This window comes from Myodes glareolus, chromosome 1, assembly GCF_982192425.1.
Source record: "Myodes glareolus chromosome 1, mMyoGla1.1, whole genome shotgun sequence".
NCBI classification, from domain to species: Eukaryota; Metazoa; Chordata; class Mammalia; order Rodentia; family Cricetidae; genus Myodes; species Myodes glareolus.
In genome coordinates this window covers 20,741,774-20,764,118 of record NC_142026.1, presented here as the reverse complement: position 1 = coordinate 20,764,118, position 22,345 = coordinate 20,741,774, and the positions used below count along the sequence as shown (strand labels likewise).

Genomic DNA, 22,345 nt, shown 5'->3' with positions numbered 1-22,345 from the left:
CAATGCATGTTATGTATCTCTATCTATCTATCTATCTATCTATCTATCATCTATCTATATCTATCTATCTATCTATCTATCTATCTATCTATCTATCTATCTATCTATCTATCTATCTATCTATCTATCTATCTATGTAGATACACACAGTGGAGTTTCATCCAGCCAAAAAAGCAGAATGAAACCGTGCCATTTCAGGACAGTAAATGGTGGTCCACGTCAGTTCCGTAAGCAACAGATACAGAAAGACAAGTATCATAAACTTTCTGCCATGTGCAGAAGTGAGAATAGAATAAAATAGATAACCTGACGGAGGACTCCGACGAGGAGAGCAACATCAGGACAAAGTCTAACGACGAAGGCTAGTAACACGTACATTGTGCCTTCTTATCCTTGGCCAAGCAGCAAGGACTCGCTCACGTTTTGGTGAACATCTCTGGAAATTCCCACAGTGTGCCTTTACCCCTCAAGAACTGTCTACATTTGTGAATTCTGACCCTCCATCCTCTTCCTGTGTGTGGTTTACTGGGAAAGTTTCTCATCCTATCTCCCAGCATCTCCCCCGAAGAACACTGTCGAGGGCTAGACTGCTCAAAGTTATCTGCCTAGAAAGAGGGGCAGAGGCAGCCATCCGCACAATGGTTTGCCAAGAATGCTTTCAGGTCCCTGGACTATTGAGGCATTTGGGCCGGGAACTCTGACTCTAGCATCTTCCCCTCTGCCAGATCCCCTGCTGAGAATGTCAAGCAAGGGCCTGTTCTGCCCCTGATGGTCTCACAGAGCTCGCTGAAGCCAGGCACCCAGACGAAGCCAAGATATGATGAATGCTTTATAAAAGCCGCTACCCTGACAGTGAACAAGCCAGACCTGGCCTTTGTCTCGATTACAACTGCTACACATCTGTCAGCGTTTCCTCCTGAGCATCTCGGAATATGCTCTCCTGTGCTAGCAAAGGTTTAATTTGATTGTTCAGAATCAGGAAGACAGGCTTCAATAGCTGTCTCAGCAACAGGAGGCCACAGGGCTCATGAATATGCAAATCAGTGATTTCAGAAACCTGAGTGTTATGTAATTAGCATTTGTATGGGAAGAAGAAAAGGGAATGCCTAAATCCAAAAGTATTTATTTTCAGTTGCCACACAGGAGGGTCTATGAACAAGCCAGGTGTGGTGGCCTGTCACTCCCAGTGTGCAGGAGGCTGAGGCAGGAGGATTGCAAGTTCCAGGCTGATGTGGACAATAGAGTGAGAGTCTGCCTTGGATAAACAAGGGCATGGGGGCGGAGAGATGGTTCAGTGGGGCATAAGCACTGGAGTTCAGATGCCCAGCACCCAGGTGTGGCGACCCACCTGTAATCCCAAACCTGGAGTGCCCAGACAAAGTGGCTAGGTTAGCTGAACTGGGAAGCTCTGCATTCAGCAAGAGACCCTGCCTCTGTATATAAGCGGAGAGCAATCAAGGAAAACACCCCGTGTCAACCTTTGACCTCACTCCACATGCACAACAAGCTCATGTGCGCACCACACGCATGTGTGCCCACACTCAGGCTAACAGCACCCTCAAAAAATAAAAAAAAAAATTAACTGAGATCAATCAGGAGCAGAAAGGTAAGTATATTTTATATACCAAACATGTGATCTCAACAGATAATCAACAAAATTGCCAGTCACATTAAATTTGCTCATGCTAATATCCTCAGACCCTTCCCTGAAATATACGTTACCTGGCTGGGTTTTGCCCTATCAAAAGACAAATGGGATTTTTGCTTCCTGAAAATGATTCTGCCTGGATAAAGAAAATGTGGTACATTTAACCGATGGAATATTATCCGGCCATTAAAAAAAAATGAAATCATGAAATTCACAAGTAAATGGATAAGACTAGAAAAGTTATCCCCAGTGAGGTAACCCGGACCCAGAAAGACAAATGTGGTATGTATTTGCTGTAGATATTAGCTGTTAATGATAACCAAGTTACAATTCGTAGAACCATCGAGGTTAGGTATAGAACAAGGGACTAGGCAGGGCAGAGAGAGCTCCCTGGGAAAGGGAAATAGAAGAGATAGCGATGGACGATTGAAGGGGACTGAAATGTGCAGGTCATGTGGGGAGAGGAAGGGAAGAGCGAGGGCAAGGGAGGGGACCCAGGGAGAGACAGCTAAAACTGAGGGCCATTGGAGGAGGAGTATGGAAACCTAACACAGCAGAAGCTTACTAAGATATATACGCGTATGAAAGCAATGTAAATGAAGTTGTCCAGTAATGGGTGAGACAGAGTCCCAGGTGGATAGCTCTTGTAACCAAATAAAGTATCCAGTCCCGTGACTGGTTCCATCTGAGCTGCTGAACAAGGGTTCCATGGGAACCCCCAGGCAACTCAAGCTATTGCCAAGACTGTAGGCTGCTCTCTTCAAACTGAGGGCAAGACCTCATTGCTGAAGACAGCACCTACACAACTCACTGAACACGGGGAAGTCAAGCTGGTGCCTCCATAGAGCCTTCACCCTTACATGCGAGTGTCTTTGGAACAGAAAGCACTCTGCCTGCTACCGAAGGAGAAACGTCAGCCAACCCAGACACAAACCCAGTCACTGTTGATCTACAGTGGTGTTCCCCTGTAAGATAAGCTTGTGGGAGTAACCAGCCAATATCCGATTTGACCTGAGGCCCATTCCACAAGATGGAACACCGCTTGGGTGACCAGAGGTTGACAATCTAGGGTAAAACCAAATACTACTGTTAATAATAATAATAATAATAATAATAATAATAATAATAATAATAATAAGGTAGCAATAAAATGACCCCTAATAACACATATCTATGTTCAGATCAGTGCCCTTCTCAGCCACCGTCAGAGAAACTTCCTCCTGCAGCAGATGGGAAAAAATACACAGACCCGCAGTCAGATATGATGCAGAGAGTGAGAGACCTTGGAACACTCAGCCCTAAATCCACCTTCATCAAATCCCTCCCCTCAGGGCCCAGGGGACCCTGCAGAAGAAGAGGCAGAAAGAACTTAAGAGCCAGAGTGATGGAGGATACCAATGGAACAACAATCTCTAAATCAACAGGATCAGTGCACATATGAACTCGCAGAGATTGGAGCACCGTGCACAGGGCTTTCAGGGGATGCGCTACATGGGATCCTAGAACTGAAAGGAGAAGTGGACACATGCCCCCATCTCTACCCCAGAAACAGTCTGCAATTAATAACCACTTGCAAATGAAAATTTAGTCTTCTCCAAGGGAGTCTCGCTGGGGAAATAAACTATTCTTAAGGGTAGGCTGCGTGCCCAGCAGTCGAGGGTCAGCAGAAAAAGAACCACGCAGCATCTTTGGGGGTTACTTGCCCACGATGTTGTATCAGGGCTCCCCCTTTTTAAATTTCATCTGTTTTTTATTTATATGTATATTCTCTCTTTTTACCCTCTCCTCCTTTGCGTATATACGATGGCTTCCAGTTTAGTGTTTTTACTGGATTCCTGCGTATGTAAATGAGTGGTTCTCTGTGCCTATATCTTGTGTTTCTTGTGCCTTTTCTTGGCTCTTTTCCTTCTATTCATTTTGTCCTATCCCAATGTGTTAGCTTTTATTTTATGTTATTATATTTTATTATTATTCCTTAGAAGCCTGTCTGTTCTAATGAGGGACAGAAAGGGGGTGGATCCAGATGGGAGGGAAGTGGAGGTCAACTGAGAGTAGAGGATACATTATGTGAGAACAAAAGGTATTTTCAATAAAAGATGAAAAAATTAATTAAAAAATGATTCTGCCAAAGAGTAAACTTGTTGCTTTTGTGACCCTATAGGATGTGGAACCCATTTCATATATAGTCCAGCAGCCTTAATGTACTTCCTTATCACACTTCCGAGGTGTAGTGATTTCTTCATTAAAACTTACTGGCATACTCATTATTCAATGAGTTCAATAAAATCTTTGGCCCAGGGCTGGTAAGATGCCTTAGCCAATAAGAGCACTGGCTATTCTTGCAGAGGAGCTGGGTTCAGTTCCCAGCATCCACATGGTGGCTCACAGCCATCTGCAACTCCTATCTCAGGAGGCCTGATGCCCTCTCTTCTAGCCTCCGAAGCGTCAGGCACATACATGATGCACGTACATACATGATGCTCATACATACATAATGCACGCACATACATGATGCACATACATACATGATGCACGTACATACATGCAAACCAGCGTCTACACACAAAATAAAAATAAATAAAGGTGAGAACAAACTTTAGCCCATGTTAACTTTGTATTTGGAAAACATATAACTTGAAGAGGCTTTTAAGAAAATGTTCTGTTAAGCAGCTAAATATTTGATGCTAATCAGATGACTGAAATACTTGGAAGTAAAACTATCTCTGATGATTATGTGTCTCATATTAAAGAATTCATTTGAATTTATTTTCTTGATATATTATCTGCTTTTATTATTTGTGTGTGTGTGTGTGTGTGTGTGTGAGAGAGAGAGAGAGAGAGAGAGAGACAGAGAGAGACAGAGAGAGACAGAGAGAGACAGAGAGAGACAGAGAGAGACAGAGAGAGAATGTGGGTGCTCACTGAAACCAGAAGAAGAGGTTGTTGGGTTCCTGAAGCTGGGATTACAGGTGGCTGTGGACCAACCAACATGGATGCGGGGAACCCAGCCTGGGTTCTCTGCAAGGGCAGTGATCACACTTCTTGACTGCTGCGCCATGCCTCCAGGTCTCTCACTTCAATTTTAAAGCCAAGGAGTCTCACTGACCCCAGTCTTGCTGCTTCAACCAGACCAGCTGGCCACTCAACCTTTGGGATCCTGCTCTCTCTGCCTCATCAGCCCTGGAGTCAGGAGTGTGTGCTTCTGTTCCTGGCTTAAATGTATGCACCAGGGATGCAAATTCAGGACCCCAGCAGACACTTTGCCCTCTGGGTCAGCCCTCCAGCCCCTGCATGTGGTCTTTAAGTGGTTCGGGGGAGACTAAAAAGTAAGCCAGGCATTATGTTTCTTACGGTAATTATATAATCAGGTATTTTTATAGATTTGCATGAAATCAGTATTAATTAGGAAGATACTGGGGGTACAGTGTCCATTTCTAAACTTGGCCTGTACCTAGCCAGATTTAGCAAGTCATCACTTGCTTCTCTGGTCTCCACAGAGTCTAGCTAGTCTGAGCAGTCTTTCTTTATGAACCGTACCAACCTCCCCACCCCGAATTCCCATATGTATTCACAGTCACGCTGTGATGAACGGCAGGGCTTGGCAGGCCAGGAGGATTATGACAGCAGCTCAGACATGTTTCCAGGCAGGTTTTAACATCCTCTCCGACAACGGCTAAGGAGCTCACAAGAATGGCAGGTACCAGGAAGGACGATCTGCCCGGAGACACAAAAGACACTGTCAAACTCTTCAGTGATCTTTCTCAAGCCTGGGTGGGCAGCTGGGCCTCCGAGTAACCAGAGAACAGAGCAGAATCATGTTCCATGTGATGGACATGTCCAACAGGCCCGTGCAGGTTGTGTGTCATCGGCATTGCCGCTGCCTTGTCTGGGGGTGTGTGGGGACCGCTTTCCAAATTGTACCTTGGGTAGAGCCCCACAGGGAAGCCCTTGAATGCAGCTTCTGATAATGTAGGTGCGGGTGGGACCCGAGACCGCATTTCTGCCAAACTCTCAAATGATGCTATGGGACAAGGGTCACACTGCTAAGTGACCAAGTCCGTCTTGACATGCTAAATTACAGACGCCGTCATAGGGTCACATTTACATGACATGGAGGGGGTCTCCCACTTTTTTCATTCTCCCACTTGAGAATGAAAGCTTCAGAATGTACTGGAAAATGATCTGGTCATCTTTTTTAGTATTCAGGCATCTGTACTGGCCTGCCCTTGGGGTCCTGATGGGATAGGATTCGCACTGAGCTGCAGCCACTGAGAACACCTCCTGTTGACATTCACTACGTTCCCTTTTACTACCCCCCATTTCTCTCTCTCTCTCTCTCTCTCTCTCTCTCTCTCTCTCTCTCTCTCTCTCTCTCCTCTTCTCCTGTCACCAGAGGCAGATCTCCTCACTCCTTTCCTCCCCTTTTCCCATTCCCTTTCTCCCAATAAGAAACCCCTCCATGTGAATCACATGGTGTTTTTCTCTCTTGTGCTATTTTTTTTTAAATTACAGCAATCTTTGAAAATGAAATTCGGATATAGTGATACTGGTGCACATCAAGGTCAAAGGGGAATCTGAATTCTTGGTGGTCTTGGTGCCACGGCTGTTCACACCTGAAGGAGAAGGAAGTATCCTGTTGTCCCTTGTTCATGCCCCCTGGGGAATGTTGGCTTGTGCCCTGGATGCTGGGTCCCTGAGCAATAGCTCCCCCAAGGGAGTACCATGCGGCTCGCCTGCCCTCTGAGAGCCAGACTCCTGGCATCTTGTTTTGCAGAGTGTCAAAAAGACGTAAATATGACCATGCTGTCTCTGTGGTGAGGCCAGACATCTCAATCACAGAGAGTTCTGATTAGTTTATTTAACTTCTCATCCTTTGGAAAAATGGAGTGAAGCTAGGATCTCCCTCACAAGGTTGCTGCGAACTATCCTATGGGGTAGCTAATTCCTGTAGGGTCCTTAGAACAGCGGCTCTCAACCTTTGACCCTTTAATACAGTTTGTCATATCGTGGTGACCCTCGACCATAAAATTCTTTTGTTACTACTTCATAACTAATTTGCTACTGTTAGGAGTCATAATGTAAATATCTGATATGTAGGCTATCTGATACGTGCCCTCCAAAGGGGTCGAGACCCACAGGTTGAGAACTGTTGGCTCAGAACAACATCTAGCAGATGCTGCAATATTTCTACCCACATCTGATATGCCATGCAATATATGACACGTAACATTTCTACCCAGAAAACAACAACGATCCTGAGAAAAAGCAAAGATCTGAAGATGTTCACAGGCGGGAACGCTCGGCATTGCAAAGAGCCACTTCTCTCGAGACGTTATGCACACCCCACTTAAACTCAGTAAGAGCCCAGAAGTGGAGGAAATATTAAACCATGCTTAGTGTGCCATCAATACTTATAGGACAGTGGTCTCAGCAAGAACATAGATAGGTGGAACATTGGGAAAGAGCATAGAGTATAATGTAGACAGAGAAAAATAAAATAGTCACCTGACCCATAATGATGGTGATCCTCCCATAAGTGTGTAAAGGACATGCTTCTAGCTGTAGAGTGGACTAGAGTGGACTAGGTATTCATAGAGAAGGAACGCCACAAGATCTATTACAGGTGGAGTATAGAAATACATAAGCAAAGTAAAATAGTTAAATCTTTACAAATAGTATTTTGTGACTTGTGATGTGCAAAAAAGTATCTTAGGACACAGAATCATAACCATCAGTTAAAAAGTTGCATAAATTGGACTCCACTGAAATTTCAAACTTCTCTTCACCAAAAATGTCAACATAAGGGTCTAGAAAGCAAGTTACAAAGTAGGATAAAGAATTCTTAATATATTTAACTAGCAATGTATTGACAATACTAATAAAAGGACAAGTGAATGGGGTAAAGGATCTCAACTGGGAGCTCACGAAGAAAAGTAACTCAGGGCTGGAGAGGTGGCTCAGTGGTTAAGAGCATTGCCTGCTCTTTCAAAGGTCCTGAGTTCAGTTCCCAGCAACCACATGTGGCTCACAACCATCTGTAATGAGGTCTGGTGCCCTCTTCTGGCCTGCAGCCATACATGCAGAAAGAATATTGTATACATAATAAATAAATAAATAAATAAATAAATAAATAAATAAGAAAAATATCTCATGGCCAATAAACATATAAAACGGGTCAAAAACCATCATTCAGAGAAACCCAAATCACATGAGAGACTGAGACATCTCACCGGAATGACTAAGATGAAAGCAACAGTGGAGGCGGGGACATGTCATATGCTGCCGAGGCTGTGAACTGACACCACACAATGGCCAGCCTTGAAGCTGTACATGTGCACAACTTATGAGATACATTGTATTCTTGCATCCAGACTCAGATAAAATGCATCTGTCTGCACTAAAAAGCAAGGAAAGGCAAGTTCAAAGTAGCACTGTTTGTAACTGTCTCCCTGGAAACACCCAGAATATTCATCAATAAGGAATAAACAGTGGAGCACATTCACATTGTTGAATATTACATAACAGCAAACACTGCTGGACATGGTGCCGTGTGAAAATTGCTTGCCCCTAAGAGTTTGAAGCCAGGCTGTGCAATACAGCCAGACCTGGTCTCAAAAGTTCCATTACTAATGCATTCTGCTGATGGCCACAAAGGAAATGCAATAAGAGGGATGACTTCACAGATATAACGGGGAGTGAAAAGCACCAATGCAGCAGGCAGTGCCACCAATGCAGCACGCAGCGCATGAGATGTTCCTGGTTACGTGACATTGAACAAAGGTATGGTGCTAGTGATCTTGGCAGTGATGCCTCTAGGGAGATGCAGAGTTGAGGCTGAAAAGGGACTTCTGATGATGCTGTCTCCCGATACCAGCTGTGTTTACATTTAGTAAAGCATGCTTTCTTTGCTAGAAGTTCCCTGAGTTGCACAAATATAATTGGGTCTCCTTATATGACACATCGATAAAATGGTTTATAAAATTTTTCTTTCTTTTCTGAACCACAAAAGTGAGGGTTCCTAGGATTAGACTTCACATCTCTTATTCTACGCACATGACACTAACCTTACACTATTGCTTACACACTCTCATCCAAGGTCCACGTAGCAGGGCCTGCAGTGATGACATTCTTAACTTCACAAGGGAACACGGACCTTCCTTCTCTGTTCCTGGCAGCTTTGTCATCCCCCTGATTACATGAGGTGTACCCATATCATGAGGACCTTTTGTAAGGTGCCCTTCTCTCCCACAAATTGGTTTTGGGGAGTTGTCTCACTGGGTAAAGTGCTATCCTAGCACAAGAACCTGAGCGCAGATTCAAGCACACATGTAAAATGGCGGAGGCAGGAGGATTGCTGGGGGTTTGCTTCACCCAGCTCCAGGTGCAGTTAGGACTCTGTCTTAAGGGTATGAGATAGACATCAATACAGCAGAACATTCAGTGCTCTCCTTAGTCCTCTGTGTATACACACACGAGAGAGAGAGAGAGAGAGAGAGAGAGAGAGAGAGAGAGAGAGAGAATTGGTCTCCCATATAGCTAAAATTCTCACGATGCTACTTTGGCGATAATCTCTCCACATCACTCTAAGGTCACTAAGCCTGCCACCCTCTACTCTTAGAGACTTTGAGGCACAGATACAAGCACCCTTGCTGACACGGTATTTGCTATTGTATGACACTTTCTAGTTTATATTTTTATAGGATAAAGATTATTCCCACAAACAAAACAAAATAAAACTGAAAAAAAAATGTAGTTGGTGATCAGATGAACTGGGACCCATAGCTGAACCTTTTTCAGTCTGACTCAATAAACTGCAAAGAAATTGAAGGAAAAAAATAGATTAACAGATGGTAATCTGTTAATACTGGTGACAATCCAGTGAACATTTACTGGGAGCCAGGAATCCTGCTGGGAACGAGGGTGGGAGGTGATGGTGTGGAAAAGTAAGGAAAATAAAATTGTTGTCCTCAAAGGACTTGTAGCTTAATGGGCCAAACAGACTGACTGTATCCAAGCACATGCCTATACCACAGTTTGTACCTCTTCCTAACAAGATGCAGGTTCGGTGGCTCTTAACTGCTGAGCCATCTCTCTAGTCCCTCTTTCATCACTTCTAAAACACTCCTGAAAATACAAATGAGGTTGCAATACTTATTGAATATTTACATTTCTTTGGGGGAACTGTCAGTTCCTGCTAACTGGTAAGCTAGCCTTTGCTTCATGGCTATATTAATCCATTTTCCTTCATGGCTTTGTGTTGCCATGAAGAACATGGGAAGCTTCCTGCTGAGGCAGACCAAAGGGTCTCATTCTTTGCACTTTGCCTTGCTATGTAGCTCTGGCTGGCCTCGAACTCACAGATCTGCCTGCCTCTGCCTCCGGAGTGCTGGAATTAAAGGTGTGTGTTTTTGCCTTCATGGCGTTGAACTTCTGATCATTAACATTTGAGGGGCTGGAGGGATGGCTTGTTGCTCTTCCAAAAGACCCAAGTTGGGTGACTCATAAAACTACCTATATGTAACTCTAGTTCCAGGTGATACTGGGCCCTTTTCTGGCCTCTGGGGGCATCTGCACACATGTGGCACGCACACACACACACACACACACACACACACACACACACACACACTGGGACTGAGAAGGTCACTCAGCATTCATGTCTCTTCTTCTTCTTCTTCTTCTTCTTCTTCTTCTTCTTCTTCTTCTTCTTCTTTTCTTCTTCTTCTTCTTCTTCTTTTCTTCTACTTCTCCTCCTCCTCCTCCTCCTCCTCCTCCTCCTCCTCCTCCTTCTTCTTTATTTTTTTATTTTCGAGACAGGGTTTCTCTGTAGCTTTTGGAGCCTGTCCTGGAACTAGCTCTTGTAGACCAGTCTGGTCTCGAACTCACAGAGATCTGCCTGCCTCTGCCTCCTGGGTGCTGGGATTAAAGGCGTGCACCACCACTGCCCGGCTTGTCTGTACTCCTCTTTCACGGGACCCAAGCTTAGTTCCCAGCACCTGTGTCAGGTGGCTCACAACCACGTGTAACTCCAGCTCCAAGGGATCCGTTGACCTTGGCACTTTTTACCTGCGCGTGCCACCTCCCCAACACATTAAAATAAAGCCTCGAGCCATTTGAGATTCTTCCGAGGAATGTCTGACCTCTGAAATGATGGCCACGGTATTGACATTTGTCCTCAAGTTGGGTGTGGTGGCTGAAGCCTGTAATCCCAGCACTTTCGGGGCTCCATTTGGGGCAGAAGGATGGTGAGACGCTGCCTCAGAAAATGAAGGAGACAGTTTGCTTTCAGATCTATTGTGACTTAGAAACAGACCTGATTTTCAGGAGTGAGTTGAAGAACCGTACCCAGTCCTTGTATTTCATCATTTTATCCCTCCAGTGTGGCAAGCAAGCAAAGACTTACGGTGCAAATTCAGCCGTAAGTTCTTTTTATTTCAATTATGTCAATCAAGGAAAAGTCAAACTCATTTTTAAAAAGTTAACTTTACAAATCTCAGGGACCGTGCTGCTTCCATTGGAGAGGCACATGGGCTTAAGAGAAGCCCCACCCTCCAGTGACTCCGCAACCCTTTTCACAATCCGAAAGGGCGAGCCCGAGAAAAGAAAAACCACACTTGGAAGCCTGCTCCGGTGAGAACTTCAGCCAATCCCTTCTTCCTACTTCTTTTCCCAGGACTGGGACTTGCCTAACATTCAGACACACCTTGCAGAAATGCTAGGTCCCAATTCATGCTCTGTCCCTGAACATGGCCTTTAAAATTTTATTTGGGGGAACTGGAGATGTTTTCAATACGACCTACAGGAAATACTGGGTTTGAGAAGCACCTGTGGCCTTCTCACGGCCACGAACTTCATGTTTCCCAATAGTTATCTCAGAGGTTTGTCTGATCATCCTCAGGCCAGCTCTACCGGGAGCCATGAGGTCAGGGAGCCCTATTCCCAGCCTTCCGCCCTGAGCTTTTTGCTCAGCTTTTTCCTGGGGTCAAGCATTTCTAGGACTTTGCTCATCCCACATGTACAGGACAGAAAACAGTGCCATAGTTGTGCCTTTGGGATCAGCATTAAAAAAGCAAAGTTAAAAAAAATAAAAAGAATTTGTCTATGTTTGCTAGTGGGATTGCATATCACAAGCAGTTCTTGCCTGACATTGAGCTAAGCCCTAATTTTTGTTTCTCTGACCAAATGCCTTCAGTTTACCTTATCGTCCCCAACAACGGCTGTCTGGACTCCTGGTTACTGAACAACACTGAGTGCTTTTGTCTTAATGAAAGAAGAAAACAACCCCACACTTTATAAACAGCAGAGGTTGAAGCACCATGAACACTTACTGCTTTTGAAACCAGAAATAATTCTTTATTTTGACAAAAGGCTAAAAATATTCTCCCCCAGGGCAAAGAGAGACAATAGGTCTAATAACATGGTGACAGGGGCTCAAAACTGCAACCAAAGCCCCCTCTTTATCTCAGAAACAGACTCACCCAAGTCTACCAGAAACTTGGGCTGGGTAGGGTGTGATTTTTCTTGCAATTGGGTCTTTCCTAGTATTAAATGAGGCACTTTAAAATAAGTTCTTTCCTTTTCATAACTGGTTTCAAACAACTTGAAAAGCATACCCGGAATACTGTCGACCAGAGCCAGAACATAGCTCCTATGGTCTGCAGATAATTTAATATTTGACAATCTCTTTCAACATCCTCCAAAGGACCAGCAAAACTAAAACATCACTTGGGGGGTGGGTGGGTGGGTGGAGAGAAGTAAGAAAATTAAACCAAATCTCTAAATAATTACCCACAGATCAAACAATTTGGAGACAAAAAAAAAAAGCATTTCGACTATTTCAAGACAAAATAAGGGACCGTCTGCCTTTTGTGCACAGCGCTCATGTCCGCTGGCCTACCAACAAATACGTCAGGCTAATTTTATAGTTAATATATTGGGATGTTGCTTCATCACTCAGTGGATTTAAAACTGGTCCCTTGCAGTTGCATCATTCAGGACATCACAAATAACACAGTGTGGCCAGCCTTCCGCACAAGTACAGACATGGTGCTGGCTCTATTTGTTGAGTCTTTGACAGAGCAGGAAAAAAATGCCGAACTGGACTTTGCCATCTTCTTCCAATAACTGAGAGCACTTTACTCGGGAGAATGCTCCTGCTTAGGCATGACGGCTCTTCCCCTGACCCTCCCAGTTCTGGTTCTGACTAAACAGGCTGGCTCTTGCGCCGGATGGCATAATCCCAGACAGCCCCTGGCCTGCTGATGCAGCGGAGGGAGTCATTGTCCAATACGATGTTTCCCGAAATGCTCATCACGGGCTTCCTTTCCCGAGAGGAGGTGAGGCAATCTAAGCCCAGAGTTCTCAGGCTCTGGCTTCGGGTTCAAGAACAGCTAGAGGGCAAACGCTGACCAGCCAGAGAGGGTGAATTCTCTGTGCAGAGATGAGTTGGGAGAAGAAGGAGCTTTGGGAAGGTTCAGATATCAGGCCTTTTCCTCCCAATGACCACTAGTGCCTCTTTTTACTGTGGTTACAAAAGTCAATGCATTTTCCTTTAGGCTTAACCTGGGTTGAACTGGTATCTGCTATTTACATTCCTGACCAGGCTGATGGTGACCAGTTGTTTGACCTCACTGGGTACATTCCAGTCTCTGTTCTCAGGGCACCCCTTTGCAGCCCACAGGAAAGACTCCCAAGATTCCATCCTTGCATTTGGACCCCATCCCAAAGTCAAATATCAGGTCCAAACAAAGTCTCATATACATATATCCAGGTTTTGATCTGAGAGTTGGTGAGAGATAACGTACACCAAAGGTGACATGGTAAAGGCAGCTTCCTCACTGTCACCTGCTTCCGGTTTTTGATGTTCAGCTGTGTGAACTAGCTGTCTATAAATGACTCCAGTCACTTCAAGCTATTCCCTCTCCTCTCCTCTCCTCTCCTCCCCTCCCCTCGTCTTCTCTCCTCTCCCCTCCTCTTGTCTTTCTTCTCCCCTCGTCTTCTCTCTTCTTCTATCCCTTCCTTCCTCCCTTGCCTCAAATTGGCTAGAACTGATTTATTCTTCAAACCAAGAAAACATGAAATTAAACACCAAGAAAAAAAAAAAAACAAAGATTCTGCAAGTCAGTGCATCATTTCAAACGCTTTTCACTGCAGCGAATGGGAAATGTGGGACTCTACAAACTGCCTTAAGCAAGAAGGGACCCTGCTTTGTTGTTTTATCTTGAATGGTGAACCTAGAGGTAGGATGGCTCTGGATATGGCACCGTCAACCAGTCAAGGATGTCGGCGGTGGCCCTGAGTTTTATGTCCATGTTTGGGCTGACAGTGCTGACATCTCCAAAGGCCCCTGAAGGCATCATCTAGCTGCCCAACCCAGATGGAGTTGTGTCACTGTGCACACCCAGCAGCGGAGAGCAGCTTCTTTGTGCACGGAACAGGTAGTCATGAATAATATCCCGAAGGCGGTGTGAGGACACATTTAGGAGTCACATGTGACTCGTCATGGTGACTATTTGGATGACTGAGGTGTGGGAAGGAAGGGCTAGGGTTTTGCCCACGTTTCTTTTATGGGTATATTGGTAATAGAGAGGTCCTTCCCCGAGACAAGGCCAGAGCTGGTTTGGCAAGGATGGTTCCATAGCTAAGCAGGTTCACCATTATCTGTGTTTTATGTGGGTCTAGGAGTTTAACTGCGGCTTGTCGAGAAAACCTTGCCCTGGACAAAGGTGTTTAAAACTGACAAGAAAGTGGTTCTGCCGGGGAAGTCACTCTTCCCATTTCTGTGCAATGGCCATTAATATAAATCAGTGGTCACCTCAAAGACACATTCAATATGCTCTGAGCATTGCAGCTGTCTCCGCCTCCCCTTCATCTTACAACTGATCCTGTTTAGGTGTGTATCCACCCCACACCAGGTAGGATCATCCTTGATCCAGTCAGTGCCTCTCAACTTTGAATTCAAATAAACCAGGGAGCTGCTTGTACAGCTCAGGACCCATACTCTAAGCAAGATGCATGCATGCGTGTGCATGTGTGTGTGTATTCATGTGTGTGAATGAGGGTTCACCTACGAATACCATGGTGCACATGTGAAGGTCACAGGACAACCTGGGCATTAGTCCTTGCTTTCCACCTTGTTTGAGACAGAGTCACTTGGTTTTTTTGCTACCTACACCAGGCTAGCTGGTCTGTGGGTTTCAGGGAGTCTCCATCTCTCGCTTATCTCCTCATAGGAATTCTAGGATTGCTATATCATGTTTCTCATGAATTCTGGGTTCAAGGGTTTCCCAGGTCATTGCTCTTGTGTGGCAAGCATTTTTACCCAACAAGCCATCTTCCCAGCTCCCGAGTAAAACTTTTAATTTAATTTTCTTACAGACACACATATAAATGTCACTATCTTCACCACTTTAAAGTGGGATCAAGTTCGACACCGTTATGTAACCATCCCTACCATGCACCTTCAGAACTTTTCTTAGACTAAAATTGATCTTCTATGCTCAAGAAATAATTTCTATGCCCCCATATCCAGTTCCAGGCAACAACTATCATGGACTTTTGTGCCTCTTAAAATGAACCTTGGAGTTCTCCAGGTAATTGGAATCATACAATATTGCCCTTCTGTTACTCGCTTCTTTCACCTAACGCAATGCCTCTGACACTTAGGATGCAGCATGAATCAAAACTCCCTGCTTATGTAAAGCTGAATAATATTCAACTATAGGTATAGACTATATTTTGTTTATCCATTCATTTCCCAGTAGACACAGACTGCATCTACATTCTTTTTTTTTTTCTTTATGTATCGTGACTAATGCTGCTATGGCTGTGGGCATATGTCCAGAGGTATTTTTAAGATTTCCATGGGATTATGGAGGGACCCACGAGGTTCAAAGTCTCTGGAGGGATTATTGGCTGTGAATGGTTGCTGGTGGAGCAGGAGTCGGTTTCTTCAGTGGTGTAGCCACTGGTCAGTTGTCCAATGCTCGAGTAGATAACCTTCTACCTTGGACGAGGGGCTCTAATTAGATTTAGAGCAAAACACATAAAGAATACACGAAAATCAGTGGGGGGCTTCTTGGGGACAAGCAGGGTTCCAGTTGGAGGGAGTAAGGGGGGGGGATAGAGGTGAAAACAACTAAAATGTGCCATCCATGTGTGTGAAGTTGTCAGAGAATAAAGAAGGAAGGGTTCTCATAGGGTGGAAGAAGCAGCAAGAGTGGAGGTATTGTCCGTGTTGCTTCCTATAGATTGTTTCGAGGGGTCCTGGAAAGAGACCATATTATTTTAGTTGACTCTGTCCAGCTGTGCCTTGCTAATTATAGCATATGTGCCAAGTTATCACCAGTGTGTATATCTGCCTCCTTCAGGAGACTCGGAGACCCAGGAGCGTGGGTGGGTTTGCTCCCCTCAAGATTCCTCATCCCTAGATCTTGTTCCCAGCCTGACGCCCATCAGAACCGCTGCTGAAGAAAGACCCACAGTAACCTATAATTTCCCACCATCCCACTCGGCAAACTATTCCTTCTGCTGCCGGGGTGTCATGACTCAGGGCGCCGAGAGCTCCGCTCTAGTGCTGCAGCCTGACGCACTCTGGGCCGGAGTCAAGGTCTTCTGGGAGGCAGCAGAAAGCCAGTGGGGCCCAACAGTGGGAGAAGACCAGGGAAGAACAGGAGTTGCATTGGTCCCTCACTCCAGTCTCTTCTGGAGATCTCCTTCCCAAAGAATGGCTGCAACCCACTCCTTGCATCTAAATGAGAGGCCCAATCAATCTTCCCGCAAATATCTGCTTCTCCGTCTCCAAAAGCCACTTAAAAAGAAAAGAGGGGAAAAAAAAGTAACTGTGCCTCACTAAAGTGGATTTGTGTGTTTTCTCTCTGTGTGTCTGGGGCGCCGCATTCCTGTGTTTTCTTTGGTTTTAATTTTAACCTGAGATCCATTTTTTTTTTTCAAAATGGAAACCTATGGAAATTAAAAAAAAAAAAGTAGCACCAGATAAAAGAAATGCCAAAACACCCAGGAGAGGCCTGTGTGGTACCACACTGAGGTCTAGGCAGGGATTTGCAGAGAACGTCTTTGTCTTGTGGAGAAGCACTGTGGCGAATTGAGAATGCTCTGCTCCCCTCCCCTCCATCGCAGAGGCCAGAAGACGCAGCGTGCGCGTGCGCGCTGGGACAGAGAGGAGCAGGGACGGTAGGTGGAAGAACACTGACTCTTAACAGCTTCTTTGGTATTTCTCACATCTGGGCTCTCTTTCACTTAAACAGTAAACTGCTTGGGGGCCGGATTAGTGGGGTGGGGGGTGGGGCAGATGCCTTCATTTATACCTTCCCTTGTTTACTGTGGAAACTGCTGTGTTGATTTTAACTTTAAAGTACCGCATTAAAACAGTCTCCCGTAGCCCAGGATGGTCTCAGACTTGCTATGGAACTGAAGACGACCCTGAACTCCCGATTTTTCTGCCTCTACCTTCCATGTGCTGGGACGGCAGTTGTGTACCGCCATGCCCACGTTTATTCAGTACTGGTGATGGAACAAGGGCTTAGCGCATGCCAGGCAAGCATTTCACTCTTTGAGCCTCATCCCAGCCTCCTACCTGTTTAATTTTACGCCTTCCCTGCCTCCCCTGATGCTTCCAGTTGCTCTCATGTGCCCCCCCCCCTTTACATTCTCCCATGATGATCCATCCTTCCACTGTGACAGGATAACTCACTCCTGGCTCCAGGAAGAAACTCAATAAGATGGCCTTCCTTGACCAGGCCTTTGGCTAATGTCACCTTGCAGTTTCACAGTTGAGATGAATACAACAATCAGAGGCTCATTTCTTTTTAAAGGTGTCTTTCTTATACAGAGTGGAATGGGAAATGGTGCCCCAGTAGCAAACCAAGGCTATACATCGATGCTCTGCCGCTCTGTGGCTGGATGAGCATTCGGCCCTGAATACGTGAGGACATTTTACCAAACTAACTGTGGCATTCCTGGAATTAGTAATATAGTAGAAGGGTGGGTCGACTTCTAAATGAACATGGAAACTCTCTGATTCCAACACCCTCTCTAACCTAGAAAAAGAAAGGAAGCTATGACTTCAACCCTTGTGACTAGCGGAGGACAATTGGGACCCTTGTCAACTCACTGAGGACCTATGTGAGGCCAGTGAGAACTCTCTCGTATCCTGGAGCTTGGGCGCTTGCTCCGCCGTGGTTGCTGTGTCTGTGGTAAACCAACCTGATAAGAAACTGCCTGAGTCCTGGCTGCCCACGGACTGTCTTCAATGTCTGAATCTAGCGCCATACTGTGGCTTGAATATGGAATATCCTCCATCAGCTCAGTGCTTAAATACTTAGTCTCCGGCTAGTGCCGCTATTTTCCAAAGTTATGGAGCCTCTTAGAAGATGGGGTCTGGGTTGCTGAAGAGAGAGCCATAGGGTTGTAGTCTGAACCTGTTTCTTGTCTAACCTCTCTCTGACTCTTGGTATGCTGGGGTGGAGTGGGGTGGAGGGGTCCCATCCACACACCTCTGCCTTCATGAATCCCCTGTCTCCCCTGCTACAGTGGAATGTGCTCTTTCAAATCATGCGGCTAAAGAAATACTTCATTCCTTCAGTTATTTCAGTAAGATACTCTGTCTTACTGAAAGTGACAACTTCCAGTAACTAATATATTTTACCCAGGTGGCATTAGTTTAATACGTTTTGTTTTGTTTCCAAACAGAAGCTCATGTACCCCAGGCCTGCCTGGAACTCACTATGTATCTACGACTAACCTCAAGTTCCTCTCTCGGTCACCCAAGTGCTGAGATTGTAGGTGTGTTCTGCCAAGTCTGGTTTTATCTTACCTCTTCTTTCCTAGTCTGCTTTCCCTTCCCTTCCTCCCCTTCCCTCTTTCTGAGACTTTCCATAATGGTTGATTGATTATTGATTTTGCAATACTAGGGTGAATGTGTCTTGTTGGCATGGCCAAGTCAGGGACCCCAATGCCTTAGACCCATGGAAACTGCAAAGTCTTCTGCTGATGTTGACAGTGTATGTAGAAACAAGAAACTACAGCTCCCCAACCCCACCTAATGAAACTGCTCCCTTCCAGAGACCTCCCACGGAGACTAATTCCTCCTCCATGTGGGCACAGGATAAATGTGCTGAGTGTAGTAAGGGCCTCCATCAGGGCGAGCATAGCTCACCTGATCCCAGCTTTCTCTAGGGTTGTCTGTCATTTCAGAGTCTTTCATTTCTTCATTCCCCCATTGCCCCATCTAACAAGCCCTGCAGGAAACTGCAAGCTCCAGCCCCCTTTTTACTTTTCACTCGGAGATAGCACTCCTCCGTTCCATAGACCTTGGGATCCTCCTGGCTCAGATGCCTGAGTAGCTGGGATTCTAGCTATACACCCATGAACTAAGCTTAAGTAAGCCGCTTAAGAACACACAGACATTCAGACCAAATGTTGTTCAGTCACGAGGCCTGTCACCACAGCCTTACCAGGACCGTGTGCATCCCAGTGTAGAGTCTGCTGAGACACACCAATGTGGAGAACACCACAGCCATCGTAAGGCCCAAAACAAAAGGGTACTGTGGAGGAAAAGAGAAAATAAGATTAGATCATGTTCAGATGAATGCTTCTATCTATCATCTATCTATCTATCTATCTATCTATCTATCTATCTATCTATCTATCTATCTATCTATCTGCTATCTATCTATCATCTATCTATCATCTATCTATCTATCTATCTATCTATCTATCTATCTATCTATCTATCTATCTATCTGCTATCTATCTATCTATCATCTATCTATCTATGTGCTATCTATCTATCTATCATCTATCTATCTATCTATCTATCTATCTATCTATCTATCTATCTGTGTGTATTTTTACTATGGATTGAATTTACAGTCAAGTAGGCATTCTACCACTAAACCATGTTTATTTGATTTTTCATCATAAAGTAATCTCTAAATTACTAGTGGTCCAGCTTGAACCAGTGATTTTTCTCTTGTGATGTCTCCTGAGTAGCCAAGACTCTGGCCAGAATGAACTGATTTGATGTCGCAGCGGTGAATGGGGTTCATTGTACATAATCGCTAGTCTGAATCTTGCTTTCCCTAGACCAGCAAGCTAATCACCACATTTTAAAATCAGGCCAGGTAAGGAGAAAATGCCTAGAAATACAGTTCTGGGGGAAAGTTCCCCAACCTATAAACATGTAAAGAATGCACAGAAGAACTGGGGCTGGCCCTTTTCATGGAAAACTTTTCTTTCACTCTTTATTTATTTATTTTTCCCATTTAGTAGATATATTGACTATCAGAATCTGAGTTATCACCTACATCCTGATGACCAACCCTATGGCCACACAGAGTGCTCCTCAAACTTCAGGCTTCCTAAGGAGGGCATCCCAGTGAGGTTCTGATGGAGCCTGCTGCCTACAAAGAACTTCCTCGGGGGACACAGAGAGTAGGACTCACAGGGAGTGGTACACCTCAGACACATTTACGGATACTACATTGTCAATGGTACTTAGCCATGTATACAGTGGTGGGCCATGTTCCCATCTAACCCAGCTTGCTCAGGTTTAGCAGAGAGATGAGTCATCGTGAATGGACTCAGGGAGTGGTTAGAGACAGCCACGGGCAAGTGCAGGATTGGAACCTTTCCCAGTTTTACTTGGTTTATCATCGCTCTTGATCTTATAAACAATAAAGGTCACCAACCCATTCCTGTTCAAATATCCTGGTAAGCCTGGATAGAGGGAGGTTTTCTGGGGACGCAGAAAGTTTTTGAAACGTCCTGGCAGGATGAAAACCACCAACAACCAACTGGGGAAAGCCATCCAACATTTGGCACTTCACAGAGTCTGCCAGGTTGTTTTAAATCAGAACTGGATACATCAACAACTTGACTAGGAAGTAAGGTAGATGGCCAACACTGTAGAGTCTGAAGTCCCAGAAAAAAAAAAACTCCTCCTTTTGAGAAGCCCCAGAAACCATGGGCTGAAGAAGCGGCTCACAGACATCACTGCATCCATCCAGCAGCTGCTGAATTCGACGTCAGCAGGTGGGCAGGAAGAGTAGCTATAGGTGTCTGGCTAAGGCTGAGACACATAAGGAACGTGGATACTGCTAGAACCAGGGCATGGACATATGATATACCTGCTCTGATCACTAACAGGGTGTTCTGTAGCAATATGAACAGAGATATACCAGCATCTGCAGCAGACACAGCACTGATCTGCCCAGTCTAGGTCTTCACATGACCCTAGGATGTAGGTTCTGTATCAGTCCTGTTGTATAACGGTGATGCCTGAGTCAATGGCCATGATGGTAAGTCATGGCCACACTGGACTTGAACACAGGATACTCCTGTCGGTCATGACATCTGAGTCTTACAACAGAAGCCAGAGAGATGTACACAAAGCCACACAGGCAGTGGCTCAGCCAGAACCAGGAGTCATGATATTCTGTTCTTTTCCAGGTCCCACTGAGTCCAGTAACACTAGTTGAAAACATTATCTTTTAAAACAATATGTTTTTGAAACAAGACCTTACTATGCAGCCCAGGCTGGCCTTAAACATGATCCTCCTACTCAGTTTCCTGAGTGTTGGGGTTACAAGTGTATGTATCCCAGCTGGTAGTTTCTCTTTAAAGATTTTTCGTTGACTTAGTTTCAGATTTGTATCAGAAAGTATTTAAAGTGAATATGTTTATGCATCCAGATATGAATGTCAATGCACACATAAATAAGTAAATCCACATTTAAAGCTGTTTGTGAGTAAACAGACCCAAGTAACTGAGTATATTTAGCAAGAAGAGCTAAGTAGGAAAGATATGACACCTCAGACCTTAGGGTGACTATGACATCATATGAGCCAGAAGGAACATCTTAACTGGATAGTTTGTCAGGCTTCTAGGCAAGATGGAGGCCTAGAGGCCATGTCAAAATGACCTTAGGTTTGTACAATGGAAACAAAGGGAATGGGAATATTTTGAAGTGAGTGTTCAAATTGTTATTGCTCTCTTTCTGGAGCCAGCTTCTCCTCCTAGTAGATTAGAATGGCATTCAATTTGGAAAACTGGAGTGTGTTTGATTGAAAGTGAGACCCCAGCCCTCTAACACCCCTATATCCAAGGAGTCAGGGATGAATGATTGGAAGCATCATCCCAGTCCCTGGCCTGGGAGTTGAGTTAGTCCAGACTCCAAATCCCAGCCTACCAAGCACTGATCCCTCCCCGGAAGGGTCAGGACCACTCCTCCAGGCCATTTAGGCTCGTGCCAGAAAAAGGAACACGTGGTCTCTGGGGTTTGCATGGGGCTCCTCTCCCTGCCATGCTGTCTCGGTCCACCGGAGAGGGCTGCATTTATTAAACATGGGCATTTTGATTTGATCTAATCTGGTTTAACTGGAGTTATCCGCATTGGCAGAGCGGGGTTTCTTAAGACTAAACCAAGCAGAGTGTACTTTGTTTTCAATATAAAATACTCCACCAAGTGAATGCTTGGTCATCGTAGTCTTGCACTATTTAATGTAAGTTTCAATGACGTAAACTTTGGGAGGAGCGCCCCAATGGGTGAAAGTCACTTAGGGACGCCTTTAAAAATAGAATCTGTCTTCCCCATGCATCCTATCCATCAGGATGAGAAAACCCTCCATTGCCATAGGCTCCTGCCCTTGTGATGGTCTGTGTTGATCTCTGCCCTAA

General features: G+C 45.0%; 1 protein-coding gene across 1 annotated transcript in view; it reads right to left on the bottom strand.

Annotated features, from left to right (window-relative positions):
- Sgpp2 (sphingosine-1-phosphate phosphatase 2) overlaps positions 1 to 22,345 on the bottom strand; it is a 110,086-nt gene that overhangs the window by 7,042 nt on the left and 80,699 nt on the right. Inside the window, exon 4 of the mRNA XM_048459253.3 lies at positions 19,123 to 19,212. Coding sequence (XP_048315210.2) covers positions 19,123 to 19,212 — 90 coding nt within the window. The remainder of the gene's footprint in view (positions 1 to 19,122; positions 19,213 to 22,345) is intronic.